Source organism: Phaethon lepturus, unplaced genomic scaffold (assembly GCF_000687285.1).
Source record: "Phaethon lepturus isolate BGI_N335 unplaced genomic scaffold, ASM68728v1 scaffold37723, whole genome shotgun sequence".
NCBI lineage: Eukaryota > Metazoa > Chordata > Aves > Phaethontiformes > Phaethontidae > Phaethon > Phaethon lepturus.
Window position 1 is genome coordinate 1 of NW_010529017.1, and position 14197 is coordinate 14197.

General features: G+C 40.3%; 1 protein-coding gene across 1 annotated transcript in view; it reads right to left on the bottom strand.

Moving 5' to 3' along the window:
• Positions 1-3931: 3931 nt before the first annotated feature.
• Positions 3932-14197, bottom strand: part of LOC104618277 (centrosome-associated protein 350-like) — a gene marked incomplete at both ends in the record, with an annotated part of 25093 nt that continues 14827 nt past the window's right edge. Inside the window, 7 exons of the mRNA XM_010283826.1 lie at positions 3932-4054; positions 5252-5398; positions 5486-5887; positions 6878-8949; positions 9671-9753; positions 10530-10669; positions 11153-11313. Coding sequence (XP_010282128.1) covers positions 3932-4054; positions 5252-5398; positions 5486-5887; positions 6878-8949; positions 9671-9753; positions 10530-10669; positions 11153-11313 — 3128 coding nt within the window. The remainder of the gene's footprint in view (positions 4055-5251; positions 5399-5485; positions 5888-6877; positions 8950-9670; positions 9754-10529; positions 10670-11152; positions 11314-14197) is intronic.

The following is a 14197-nucleotide window of genomic DNA, read 5'->3' on the forward strand; positions in this document are numbered from 1 at the left end:
TCCTTTCCAACCTAGTGATTCTGTGAATGTGATGGAACAGTTCCTTTACTGTGCTCCAGGAGGGGGGAAAAAAAAGAAAAGATTCATGGGATAAAGAAACACAAGTAAATGGGAGAGGACAAGGTAACCCCATGCAAGCAGAGAAAGGCTGGATGTTAAATAGCAGCAGAAAGATAAAGAAAGAAACACAGTATCAGTGATTAATTTTCTCTTGCCTCTATCAATTCCCCTCTTTCTCAGAGGCACAGTGCACAATTTCCTTTGGCATTAGGAGGACCTCCTTGAGCATGCTTTTGGAAAACTAAGAAAACATGCAATTTGCAGCTGCGGGCAAGTCTTGTTTATAGTGTATTCAGAACACATGTGGAAACTGCCATGCTGCTTTGCAGCCCTAGCTGTAGACACCCGAGCCAAGGCAGTTGCGACTGCTTTTTCTGGGAAATGTCTGATCCATTTGTTGTATTATTACAAACTGCTTCTAAGCAATAGAGACAGTTTGCTTATATTTGGTGACTATCGTGGCTCTCATGGAAGTGGGCTTTGCATTGTCTTCAGGACATGCACAGCATCTTGTCCTGAGAATGTGCAAGGACTTAAAGTAAAACATCATGTATTTGACCCCAGGAAGTAAGCTGTCTATACCTGAGAGAAACTGCATTTGGGCAAGGGCAGGAGAACAACAGTTTTAATGAAACTGAATCCCATCCTACAGGAAAAGATAAGTAGTGACACAATGCAGAAGGCTGTGCAGTATGGGGTTTGTGTGCCTTGGGGTTTTTTTAACACTCAAAGAAAGAAGGGGCCATACACACAAAAGAAAAGTTAGGAGATAATGAGGTAGCATGATCCTGCTGGCCATCTAATAAATGCCACAGTACTCAAAAAATACCACCTAAAAGAAGACAATCTGAAGGAAACTTTAGAAAGTAAATTAGTACATTTCAATTTCTGAAGGTTCCCATTCAAAACCATGAATATCTGCAAAACAAACTACATTTAAGGATTAACTAGATCATTTGGAGACTGAAAAGTACCAACGTCCAGAAATAAACTACTGCCTTGGAAGAATGCCAGTAGGAGGAAGGCAGGCAGGTGCATTGTCACAGCACCTGGAAATCTTAAATTGCACGACTGTGCGTACAAGCACGCTTTGATTCTCTTCCTACTGTTGCATTCCCCTTGGGTTTCGATCTCAGGTGCCACAGAAATGGGCTCTTCAATTAAGCCAGTTTGATAGGAACAACTTTGCTTTGTTGCAGAATTGAAAACTGCGTGGAGAGAAACATCCTAGCCGTTAAGTCAACAGGTCAGAAGATCAAGCACTTTTCAGCACTCTTGGCAGGCTTCTCTGGTGCGAGAGCTAAACACACAGGCTTGGCAGTATCCCGTGAGCTTTGCTTTCCCAAGCTCTGGATAAAAGTGGAAGGCAGGGTGGCAGGGGAAGCAATGGCAGAGTTTGTGCAAACAGATCAGCACAGGGAGCTTTGGCTGAAGACACAAGTGAAAGAAAACAGTAGTGGAAACAGCCTATTGTTAGCACCTGAACATAAATAAGGATCTATATAAGGGTTCTTGCTGTAGTTTAAAAAGATATTTGAAAGGTGCAGGCAGCCCTGATGTCCCAAAATGCAGCACTTCAGTCTACACGTACATTTAAGATTCTCCTACAAAGCACAGGCAGCATACATGTGATAGAGATGGCAACACAGTCAGGAGAAGAAAGCAAACACCTAAACATTCCTTTAACTTATTTTAAACAAAGGAGCTTTTCATAAACATGAACCTCCTGTACTTGTTTATTGAAAGCCAAGATTTGCTCTAATTGTTAACTGGCACAACTATCCAGCAAACCAGAGAACTCTTACAAGAAATTCCATTACAAATGCTTTCTGAGGATGGAGGTGCCCGATCAACGTTAACAGTGCTGCAAGAAAGGCGAAGAGGAAAGTGATTTTTTTGTCACTGGCAGAAAAACATGGCTAACTATGTTGGTGTCGATGCTAGAAAAGAGCAGATGAGAGCGAAAATGCAACTAAACATGCAGTGACTGGTGGAAGTAGCAAAGACGAAGGCAGAGCAAAGAGGTGAAGGACTAAGCCATCCTGCTCTTCCCTTAATTTCCAACAGGTGCGATGGCTGACTGCAGTCACCTGCAGGACCCAGCATTATGGAGAGCACCAGCACAGCGCAGGCTGCTTCTACTGCCGTGCCCCTTTGCCACAAGGCTGAACCTTTGGTGGAGACAAGAACCACTGGGAATTGGGACACCTCTTTATGGCTACACTGTGAGTTACTAGTGGATAGGCAGCAGATCTTGCACAGACCTGTATACCCACTTATGGCCTTGGATTTGTGTTATCACACAACTCATGACATTAAGTATAGGTTGCAGGCTGACTAGGAGACAGAGCTATCCAGATACTTCATGTTTTATAGAGATTTTAATGAAACAAGGTAAGAGAAATTGAACACTATCTCCTTAGGTTTTCAGTTAGAAGTTTCTCTGATAGCATCTCACATTACAGTATAAATTTGTTAGCAATGCCACTGAGACTGCCGTATTCCTAAAGCATGGCATGCTGCAATCTTCACAGTGTTATTCCCAGTCCTCAGCTAAAATTTTATTACCATATTCTTGTGAGAACAAAATAAAATTAAACACATCATTTATTAAGTCAAACTTGTCAAAGCTCCATTAATCTTTGATGTCTGGGTCTGCCTGTAAATCACAGGGCTGATCGTCTAAACTTCACTTATTCCACCTAAAGCACTTTGGACACCTTCAACTACAACAATTTTTTCCACTCAGGAACTTTTCTTTCCAGGTATGGTTCAAAGAAATTAAGAAACTGGTACACAAGTATAACAGCTGTACTATTAGTTTTCCCAGGGATCCAAACATAAGACTTTTTTTGTGCATGCTTTAACACCCTCCATATCCCAGAATTGACTGTATCCCAGAATCAAGCGTACTAGGATATGCAGGTCCTATACATACATATTCTATTTACATTCAATTAAAATAAAACCCCTGGGAAAAAGCCCGTGTTGGAAACCTTCCACTGATGGGCAATTAAAAGACCACACAACCCATGACTTGAAGTTACTTATATGTGTGCGTGTGTGGAATCAATTTCAGGTATAATTAAGTGAAGCATGGTGTTAATGACGACTCATATTCCCAAGCAGAACCTTCACTATCATTATAACCAATAAAGATGTTAATCATCCTGCAATACAAGCCAACAAGTAACTTTCAAAAACTAGTACACAGCCAGACATGCTCTATCTTACACAGTTTTAACACTGAGCTGCCTCTGCCGCAGTGGCAGCGGCGTTCACTACTTCATGACAAGTGCTACAGGAGCAGAAGTCGTGTGTCAGGAAACGCTTAGCTGTGGGTACCATCTGGCAGACTGGTTACCGTGTACTACGGATTATTGTGTCCAATGCAGTCTCTTCAAAGTCATTGCTGTTCTAACCCAATGACTTTGCTGACTAGGTTCAACTGAAAGGTTGCAGATCTGGTCTATTAAGTTCTTAGTATCACTGTCGCCAGTTAAACAGTATTACTTCAAAATATAAACATTTTAATTTAAAGTAAGAAGAAAAACAGAAAGAGTTCACTTTCAGTCAAACATTTCAACGTTTGCTTCTGTAAATTCATGCTTTAAACTTCTGGGAGTGGGCAGGTTTATATTCCAGTTAAATCAGTAGGCATGAACAGAGAATTCACTCAAGTCACCTTACTTCACTGGCACTGGACTTCTGTTCTTGTCAATAGGGTGCTCTTAAACACCTTCTAGCAAGGCCTCATGCACACTTTGTATTCTTTAAACAGCATGATCAAATACTGAAAAAATACAGTCATATGTCACACTTCAGCCTGGTGGGCAGTATCTGATGTGATTGCTTATTTTCATGCACTGACCAGTATATGATCCACACGGTCTCGTTTCTTCCGCCCAAATTTCATCATCTTCTGCCAGTCTGTTTTGTGATTAGGCTCCTTCCTCAGGCTGAACAACTTCAGTACTTCAGCTGCAATGAAGCTCTACAGAACAGTAAAGTTCACGCAATTATCACATTTGAGCTAAGAAATTAAATGTATGCACAAAGTACCTACCCTAAAAACTCACATTATAGAATGCATAACAGCTTTCTGTTTAGCCAAGAGACATATGGTATATGCAAGAAAGTTACAGCGAAAATCTCTGAGGCAACATAACACAGGCAGAACAATTATTAAATCCAAAAGTGGGGGAAAAAAAAAAAATTTACACTCACTGCCATAGCAATCTTGAGAACAGAAACTTCCAGTTAGACAATACAGCAAACAGGAGATTATGACAATTCATTTTATGGGAGAATATTAAAGAAAAGAAGGGTGGGAGTTTGGTGTCCTTGTCCTGTGCCCTCGCTCTCCCCTGCTACACGTTTTTGAAAGTCTTCTCAACTAACAGAGTGATCTAGATACTATTTCTGTCTTTTCTAGACAGTTAACATTCTGTATCTTCAGCAGGTTAATCAAAATACAGTCAACCCCCTGCTAATTTCAGAAGAAACAGTACAGGTGGAAGTCGTCATTTGTGTCCTGATGAGCTGTATGGAAGGTTCTTTGCTGAGCACTTTCAGGGAGACTTTTTTTCCACCCAAATGTCCAGCCCGGCAAGTTTAACCTAGATCCAAGTCAGGCTCTAACTTTTTGAGGTCTTGTCCTTTCTTGAGCTCTACTACCAGTATGAAGAGACCTCCTCTGGCTTGCCAAATACAACAATGCCCCCACCAGTCAAATTTTGGGTCCCTCTGGGCAACTCCCGCTGTCGTCAGTGAGGTTGGCACAGGTGTGTCTGAGTAAAAAATCCAGCTCATCCCATTTGGCCTGACCCTACTGTTGGATCCATGCCAATATGCCCATACAGAGTTCCACTGAAATGTGCTAAAGCAGCAGTCTGTCAGCATACCAATTTTATAAGACCAAGGTCATCCTGGCACTTCTGCACAGAGGATTAAGGTTTAAAAGCAACCAGTACCAGCCAAAAGGACAAGGAGGCAAACCTACTGAATAAAAAAAGGACCATTTTGACAAACTCCCTAAGGACCATTTTGACAAACTCCCTTTCAGGTTTGTAATCTCATTTCTCTTCTCGGCTCATCTCTTACCGGATACACCTATCTTTTAACACTCAGGCAAGTGCCAGTACTGTATTTTTCATCACACTTCCCCTGCATGACAAAGGTTTCTTCCTACCTTGATTTCATCCAGGTCATTTGGATCTTTTACTCGGCGAAAGTAAGCAGATGCGATCCTACATGGTTTCATCCAAATAGGCTGATTTAGGTTAGGGTCCTCGGCAAAGATTTCCCCAAAGATCTCTTTTGTTAAATCAAATACCACCTTAGCAAAGAAAGAAGTAGTAGTTAAGGCTTCTGTTGTTTGTGGTAAACATTCAAAGGGCAAGAACAAAATGCCTAAAGACTGTACCTTTTTATAAACCTGCTTGTTTATCGTGTCTGTGTCCTGCTCTTTGAGGGTACTACTAAGATTTGTATGAAGGCTGAAACTTTGAAGATCGTGACCCAGCTCTTTCAGTTTCCAGAGTTCCTCAGCAGCTGCATGCACCATACCTTCCACCTCCACTGCTGTATGAGGGACCGCCAAAGGCTCCTCACATGGCTTTGTTGGCATTTTCTGCGGGTCTACCTTGGGCAGCACTGCTGGTTCCTCAGCTTGCTTTTGCTGGACCTTACGGGAGCTCAGGCCATAGTCCTCATCAAACCAGTCTTGATCATCTCCCAGCACACTCAGGAACTCCTGATTGAGCTCCAGTTCTGCCAGTCTCTTGGCAAGCTCTTCCTGACCACTGGCACCAAATACTGGACTCTCCTGTGAATTAAGAGCCACAGAGTAAATATAAAAGCAGTGCCACACTGTTGTCTAACTCAACTTACATTTTTAAATGCTCTACTGATGTAACTGCCAATATATGCACAAATACTCAGAAAAATAATAAATAGCCCACAGTAAAATCAGAAATGTTTTGATTCAAATACCTGGAGTTTCTACCACTCCTGATGAATGATTTCAGAGGGTTCCTACAGAGCTTAAAACACTGTGCATCCTGTCCGCTGTCTGTCCTAATGTTTAACTGTTTATGAAAGGCAACGTGGTTAAAAAACTGGTAACGTGACATACAAGTTTTCACTTCACTTACCAGCAGTCTCAGATCTAAATTAACAGCCTAAAAGCTTTTAGCAGGTGATGGCTGTTTTACTGACTGCGCGGTGCTCACACTGATGAAATGGGCTGAAGCTTTCTGTGGTGAAATTATATTGCCATCAATGGCAAAGCAGACAGGTTTACTGGGATCTTCAGCAGAAACACCAAGTCCTGTACCTCTATCATTAACGGTTGTTCTGAGGAAACTTGAACTTCCACTACTCACAATATATTAGTTCAGTGGATAGAGCAATCTGACACCTTAATGACGTCCACAGCAACTAATTATGTTTGAGGATTATTTCATATCAAGAATAGACAGGCATAAGTTTACAGTCTATTTTGTTTTGTCTTTTTTTAGAATAAAAACTGAGGGTAAGGGTTAAATACAAATGGAACACATAAGCAGAATGCAACCTAAATGAAGTACTTTTCAGTTTCATGTGTCTTTTAGCCTGTAGTGCTACCAAAATGAGCCATGAACTGGGATACACAAGAACACACATGTAAGACATATGTACACAGGCAATCTCCACATCACCAAATAGACTACTTGGGAGAAAAAACTGGTGCCACACAGCATTCCTCAGATTCAATCATCATCAGTCAAAGGAACAATCAACTCTTAAAAATTAATGCAAGATGTCTGTTACTCACTGGTCTGGGACACATGTCTGGAGAGGAAAGTTCTTCTCTTTCATCTTCCAAATCAGAACTTAGAAAAAAATTATTCAGTCCATCGGGAATCTGCTGGGATGGGGTACCAGATTCCTCCTTCACATCACAGAGCTCCTGGTTGCTGAGCTGGATTTTCTCATTCCTGACTTTCCTTATTTGCTGTAACTGATTGACTGTGTCTTTCACAAAATCTCTAAGGAGACTGTCTGTCAGCAAACTGACCTGTTCCAGCTGGTCTTTTGACTTTCCTTCCTCTTTAAGTGGTAGTCTAAGCTGGGCTTCTAACTGGTTCTTTTCTTTTGTCAGCAAATCCAAAAGTGGAGTTGCAGGCTTCTCCACAACTCCGGGAGAGAGATCATCTAACTTTTCAGCACATTCTTCCCCCAGTGTCTTCTGCCTCTCCAGTTTTTCAGAAAGAAAATCCGAGATGTCATCCAACTGAACAGTGGAAATCTCATCCACAACACCAGAACTGAGAGGAGCAAGGCTGGCTTCCTGTTTTACAGCATGCTTCAGATAATCCACCACTGATTGTTCTTGGGCAAGTGATTCAGTAGCTACAGAGATCTCCTTTATGCTGGTTGCTTTAGAAGACAACTCCTCATCAACCCTTTCCTCTGCTGAGGCTTCTGAAACAGCTGTGTCTGCAGGAGCTTTATCCTGGGAATAGTTCTCTGTTGCATCTCTGCTCTGGCTTTCATCCTCTTTGCCAGGTTTGGAACCTCCTCTGTCTTTCTGCTCAGCTTTGTATTGCTTCTCCAGTCTATCATCGAAGAATGAGTCTTCATCCTTATTTGTGTCTAAATGGCTATCAATACTTTCTGTAATGTGAGAGATTTTTTGAGGAGGAGCAAAAATACCATGCTTTTCTTTGCAAGCAAAATATTTAATACCATCGTAAGTTCCATTATTGTTCCCTTCAGGTTTATCCAACTCCACGCCAGCCCAAAACCCTTTGGCAAACTTAGTCAGGCCTTTGAATCGCAATGTTCCAGGTTGGACTTTACTCACAAGTACTCTATCACCAATGTTGAAATCTGGCAAACTATCTGTTTCTTCTGCAACTGAAACAGAGGCCCACAGCGGTGATTCGGCAGGGGCCTGTTCTTGCTCCACATCTCTGCGTTCAGTATTTTTTATAAGTTCTGTTGGGGACTTAAGTTCTAATAACCTCTCCGAATGCATGCTGCCAGAGAGAGAGAAAGACCTATCACTGAGGTATTCACTGATTTCGCCATCACTGCCAAGGCTGGTGGATCTGCTTCTGCTGGTCTGTGTGTGCTGTGACCGCTCTGTCAGTGACTGGGCATCCCCGATAGGAGAGAGAAGAGATGCTTCAAAGTCATCTTTGTAACATTCCCCGGGAAGTGTTTCTTCAATTGATGCTTGTTTTCTGGAAGAGGATCCTTCAAAGTCTTCAAGGAACGATGGCTCCTTTTGACTAAAGAGTTGTTCTGAAAGCAAATAACCTTTTTCCTCTGCCAATTTTCTCAGTTTGCGAGAAGACTCTTCTACATTTGGGCCAGTTACAGCATCTTTATCTACCAGTTTCTGTTCTAAGATTTCTTCCGTACCATGAAGACTTTCCACAGCCAAACCAAAGAGCTTCTTCTGAGAATGTTCATTTTTGGAACAGAGGACTTTCTTTGGAAGGATGTCCAGTGAGCTCTCCTGTCCTTTACCTAATGTCAACATGACATCAGAACTCTCCAAAGGCTTAACATGAGAACCTTCAATCTCATATTCCTCAGACTTTATGTATTCCAAGTCTTCCTGTATCTCAGATTTATGACTTAAGGCAGCCTCATCATTGGATGCATTTACCACATTGTTCAATGACCCATGGGATATCCTGCTAACATCTTTCATGTTTTTGAGAAGAGATGATGAGGGTACATTATCTAAGGAATCACCAGATCCTGCTCTGGAACTCCTTGGTGACATTAAAACCGAGGAAGATGTTCCAGAAGGTTCTTCTGCATGAACATCTGTCACAGACAACTTCTTGGTGTTCACAGACACAGATCTCTCAGTTCTTGATGACACAACATCTTGAAGGAAAATAAAACGTGAATTACAGCAGATTGTAAAGCCTGAATTGTTTTACTGCAAACTGCAACCATAGGCAACAAAATTAACATCAAGGTTTCTAAGCTAAAAGAAAATACAACTGGTGCCTTGGAAACATATTTCTAGCTGCCCTATGAACATGAAGAACACTTTCAGTTCCAGGGTTCTAACATTTTCTTTCTGTTAGAAAGAAAAATCTGATAGATTCTGTTCCCTCTATCAGTATTTGATAATGCCATACAACACTAAACCCAAGGTAAGGGCTCAGTTCTTTGTTTGCAAGCTGCAAAACCAATCAAGATTAGAAAGATAGATAACAATTAGATAATGACTGACAGTAAAACATTGAAAAGTATCTCAAAAAAAACCTATTCCTAAAGTCTTCATTATTTTTGGTTTCCTTACTTTCCTGAGGTGATAAAGGGACAGGAAATAAAAGAAGGGAAAAAGATTGTCGTGTAATTATGGTTTCACAGAAACATCAGCAAGAGTAAAACTAAATAGTGAATATACAGGAAACAGGAAAAGCAGGAGCCTGCTAAATAAAAATAATAAAAAATACAGTTTGATCATAATGGTTTTATGAAGTCTACATGCTCTCTTAAAAGCTCTTCTTGAATCAAGAAGAAAAAGATTAAAGCAGCTTAAAACAGTCAGTCTTCAAGTTCTTAATGTGTAGTACCAATTCTTCCAGTCACATACCTGCATGTTCTGAAATGCATTCCAAAGATGCTCTGGATCGCTCTGATTCAGCCAGTGATTTCCAGTTTTTAGCTGTCTCAGGCCTAAAGTTGAAAAATCAAATTGCATGAATCACGGTTACACCAGAGTGTTGTTTTGTTTTTAATAGATAAAAATGGAAATACAAGCATCTATAATTATAATACCACACCAATGATAACATAAACAGTTTGGTTTGTCAACGTAGTGTGACCTTAGCAAATAGGAATGGGGACAGAAAGGAGAGTTTGGTGAATCCTGGAAAGTAATTTTCTAGAAGAGTAATCAAACTAACCTTTTTTGCAGCCAAAAAAGAGAAAAAGAAAGTAACTTTTTTTTTTTACTTGAATGCACTAAAATTGCACCATCTGCTGGAGAAAATGAAACACTTAAAATACAGTAGGATGCGTAGAAGTCAGTTGAATTCTCTACCTTTTGAAACCTAAGATCTAAATCACGTTTAAGTTGCAAAGATGAATGGTTTGCCTCACACAGTGCAGTAGGCATAATGGGTGTCCAAAATGGGAAAAAAATTTGGGTCAGTAATCCATACAACTATTTGGCAGATTCTTGCACAATTGGAATTATTGTTCAGAAAGAACTTGAAAATAGGATCTGAAAGACTGTGCAGGACAAAAGCGAGATGCGTATGATTACAGGGACAGTACATCTTAGCCAGTTTGGGTCCAATGAGACCAGCAAATAGGTCACAACAGGATACTGCCACTGTCCAGTGCTTTGAGGAAGAACAGTTACCAGCTTTCCTTGCACTCATGGTTTCTGCTAAAACAACATTCACCACAGTTTCAGAATAATCTCAGAAAGAAGAAATCCCAGTTACCTGTGGAGTGGTGGTGCCTTGATCTTAGGTTTTTCAGCAGTAGCTGAGGATGGAGTTTTAATCTGAGGTTTGGCTGTAGGTGATGCCTCCAGGTCTTGGCTCAGCTCTGCTTCTGTCTTCTTGATAAACTCATCATACGACTGCACATGGAAAACAGTTACAGCTGTTAGTCTACTAAACCGTAACTACAATTCAGCAATCAAAATCTATTAAATGAATAAAGGATACAGTCTGTTTCTCTGTAAAAGCAATCTATTCAACTTCCTAAGGCTCTACAGTTGTAAATTCTAAAAATTTTAATACTTCACTTTCACAAACAAATTACGTGCGCATCACTCTTTAATCCAAGCTAGGACGCTACTGTGTATAAACATACATAAGCCCCCTGAACACTGCTAGTAACCCATTAAAGATACACATTTTAAAAGGGAAGGACACTTTTGCCTCAAGGCTCTGGTTCATTATTGAAAACAGTTAAATAGCCAGAACAGAGTCATACTTCTATCACAATAATGTGTGTGTCTCAGCTGTTGATACAATATTCTGCCAACACCACCCATACTATAATGATTTATCCAAGGCTATCAATGTTTTACTTTGCCCTTCTTCCTACTTTTCCTAACCTCCAGTTGTTTGATCAAACTGGCTTCCTGGGCCTTCAGTCTCTCCTTTTGTCTCTTTTTCTGTTCCTTTTTCAGCTGGTAAACCACAGACTTCCTTTTCCGTAGTTCATCTTTCAGAGCCCTGATCCGTCCTTCAATGTCACTTTGATCAGATGTGGTTTCTGAAAAAGTTTAATTTTAGGCTTTGTAAGCTTGCACCTCACAAAACAGTTTTACACAAAGCAATAAACAGTCATTTAAGTAAATACAAAATACAGTCCAAGCAAAATACCAAAGAATTGAACGTCAACTTGTTAATCTTAACAAAACAGGACTCAAAGTAGGATCTCGGATTCACAACACTACTATATAACATACGGAAAAGTGTTACATCTTATTAATTTAGAAGATATAGGTGCTGATACATAGAATAACTCGTTACTAAACTTGTTCACATCAACCACACATGTTTATGCTCCTACCTCATTACCTGGTTACCATGCCAGCTGTTGCAGAAATTAATTTTTTTCTGACATATTTAAAAATACGGCAACTCAAAGATGCATATCAAAAATGTATCTGAAATATTTGTTTACAATCACAATATACAGTTTCAAGCTACAGGGTACACTTCCTGGATGAGAATTTCACTTGGAACAGTGGACTCCAAAAAAAGGTTTAGGTTTCTGCCCAGTTTAGATTTTCTGCCACCTAGACTAAATACGTCTATGAAATGGAAAGCTGACTGGTCAATAGTTGGAAGAAAAGTCAATTTGAACAATGCCTCAGGATGACAATTTATTCAGGGTGAATGGGGGTAGCGTTGAGCTTAGACATGTGGTAGACTACTCAGTAATAGCTTATACAAAGCTACTTGGCCTATCTTTGCTCCAAGTTCAATGTTACAGACCTCCTATGATGCCATTATTGACTGTAGCTATTTACCACCTGAACCATTTTTTCTTAATCATTATGCTTAGTAATTTTAGTAAGATCTCCTCCATTCCTCTCAATCCCCAGAACTCCCTGCAACCTGGTCTTCCAGTCCTTCTGATGACGTTTTACCTCTTTTCTCTTGGGACACTGTCGCCAGATACTTAGATCCATTTTCTGCATGATAACCCCATTCTACCAGTAACTCTGCTACTTTCATTATTTCTGCTGTAACCACCTCTTAGTCTCTCAGACTTTATAGCGAGACTGCCTCAGTGTCTTATTACTCACTCTTTTCTGACCACCTGATTACATCCTCTGGTTTCTTGTTTTAAATGTCCCCAGATTGGTGCTGCCACAATTAAGTATCAAAAACTCTTCAAAATATTTATCTGACATAGTCTTACTGGAGCACCTCCCTGCAGCTGACGTCCCCCTTCCTCTTCTATAGCAGAAGCCGTAGCTCCTAAGAGAAGAATCTTGGGTGGTTTGCTTTTCTAATGCTCGATATTACCTATAATGTTTTCTGGACCAAAAGGCTTGGATGCTCGTCAATGCCAATTGCTTTACTGAACATCCTAGGAAGTAAGTCACCAGTATTATTTGGTCAGCTAGCAGGAACAGCTGGACATTTTGCTAATCAATCTCATTTCTCAAGAAAACAAACCACCATAATGAAGGATTTCATCATTGACAACAGCCAGTAAATACAATCAAACTGCTGTATTCTTTTTCCATTAACAACTGTTGTTAACTATTTAGAGAATTTAAAAAAACAACAGCACAAAGAGAATGGAATCACACTTGCTAATCAGGAGTACTTTATGATGCGACTGTAATTAACAACTCCTCCCAAGTAGTAAGTGACCACTATGTAATTATAGCTTTTCTTGATCAACTCATAAGGGAAAGATCCCCACATGCTTTCATCTTTGACGATCTTGTCTATGCGTGCATCGGACTGACAGAGCAATGACTTCATTACTACTCAGCAGCTTGGAAGATTTGTCCCTTTACAATGGAATGGTGTATTGTGAAACCAGCACCATCCTGATCGACTTCCCACCTCTTATACCTTCCTTCAGCATTTGAAATCAAAGATTGCAAATAATTTATTTTAAGAAAAGCTTATGTTCGATCACTGTTGCCTGCTCTACTTTTCATAATGGCTTCCTTATCTGGTTTCTCAGTCAGAACTTGAAAATAACTTCAAGTTGCTGAATGCTTCACTGTGTTGCAAACTGCTCTCCGGACACAATCCTAATACAAATTGACCAGCGCAAATATCTAGGTGTTGGGTATTCATTTCTCTACCCAGCAGAACAGCTGCCTCAAAATGACTGTGTTCCTATTGCACTTAGATACATATTAACAAAAAAAAAAAAAAACCAAACCCCAACACAAAAGATTAGGCTTGCTACCTCGAGCACCACAAAGACTGGATATGTACACACACCAGTAAGTTACCTGTCAATCACAAGCAACAGTCAGCACATACAACAGAACCACCTAGTTCTTTTTCTACTAAAGACTTACTGATGATTTAGGAAATTAAAAAAAACAAACAACAAACCAACCAAGCATTAGCAAATGAGACAGAATTTTCCTAAGTATTTTATAATGCTGTATTCAACTGCACTGTGGAATACAAGACATTTTAGAGACTAAAAGCACAGAAAGGTTCAAAGCAGATTTCACTGCTTAACAGAACTGATGATGGTGACCCACTGAATGGTGGCTCAGGAAGTCCTGCAATCCACATGACTAACAGACTGTGAGAGCACAGCAAGGAAAGGACTGCTCTGTACCAGTTCACTTCTAATATTCTCTTCCTCAGCATTGACCCGTAGCCAACTTGGATAGTGGATTTAAGAGACTTCTAATAAAGAATCCATATAGTAAATCTCGTATTTTATAGCTCAAAACACAATCTTAGGCCCTATTTTTCTGCACACAGTTCAAACTCCCCTTCTGAAAATAAAATCCTACGTCCTGAAGCATCAGTTTGTGCTGCATATGCCAGTCCAGATCCAACGGGCTCACTCATACTGCCATGATAACAGAGCTACGCTGTTCTGGAGCCAGGTTGTGTTCTGAAGGAGGACGATCAAATTTGTATGCTGCTGAAACACG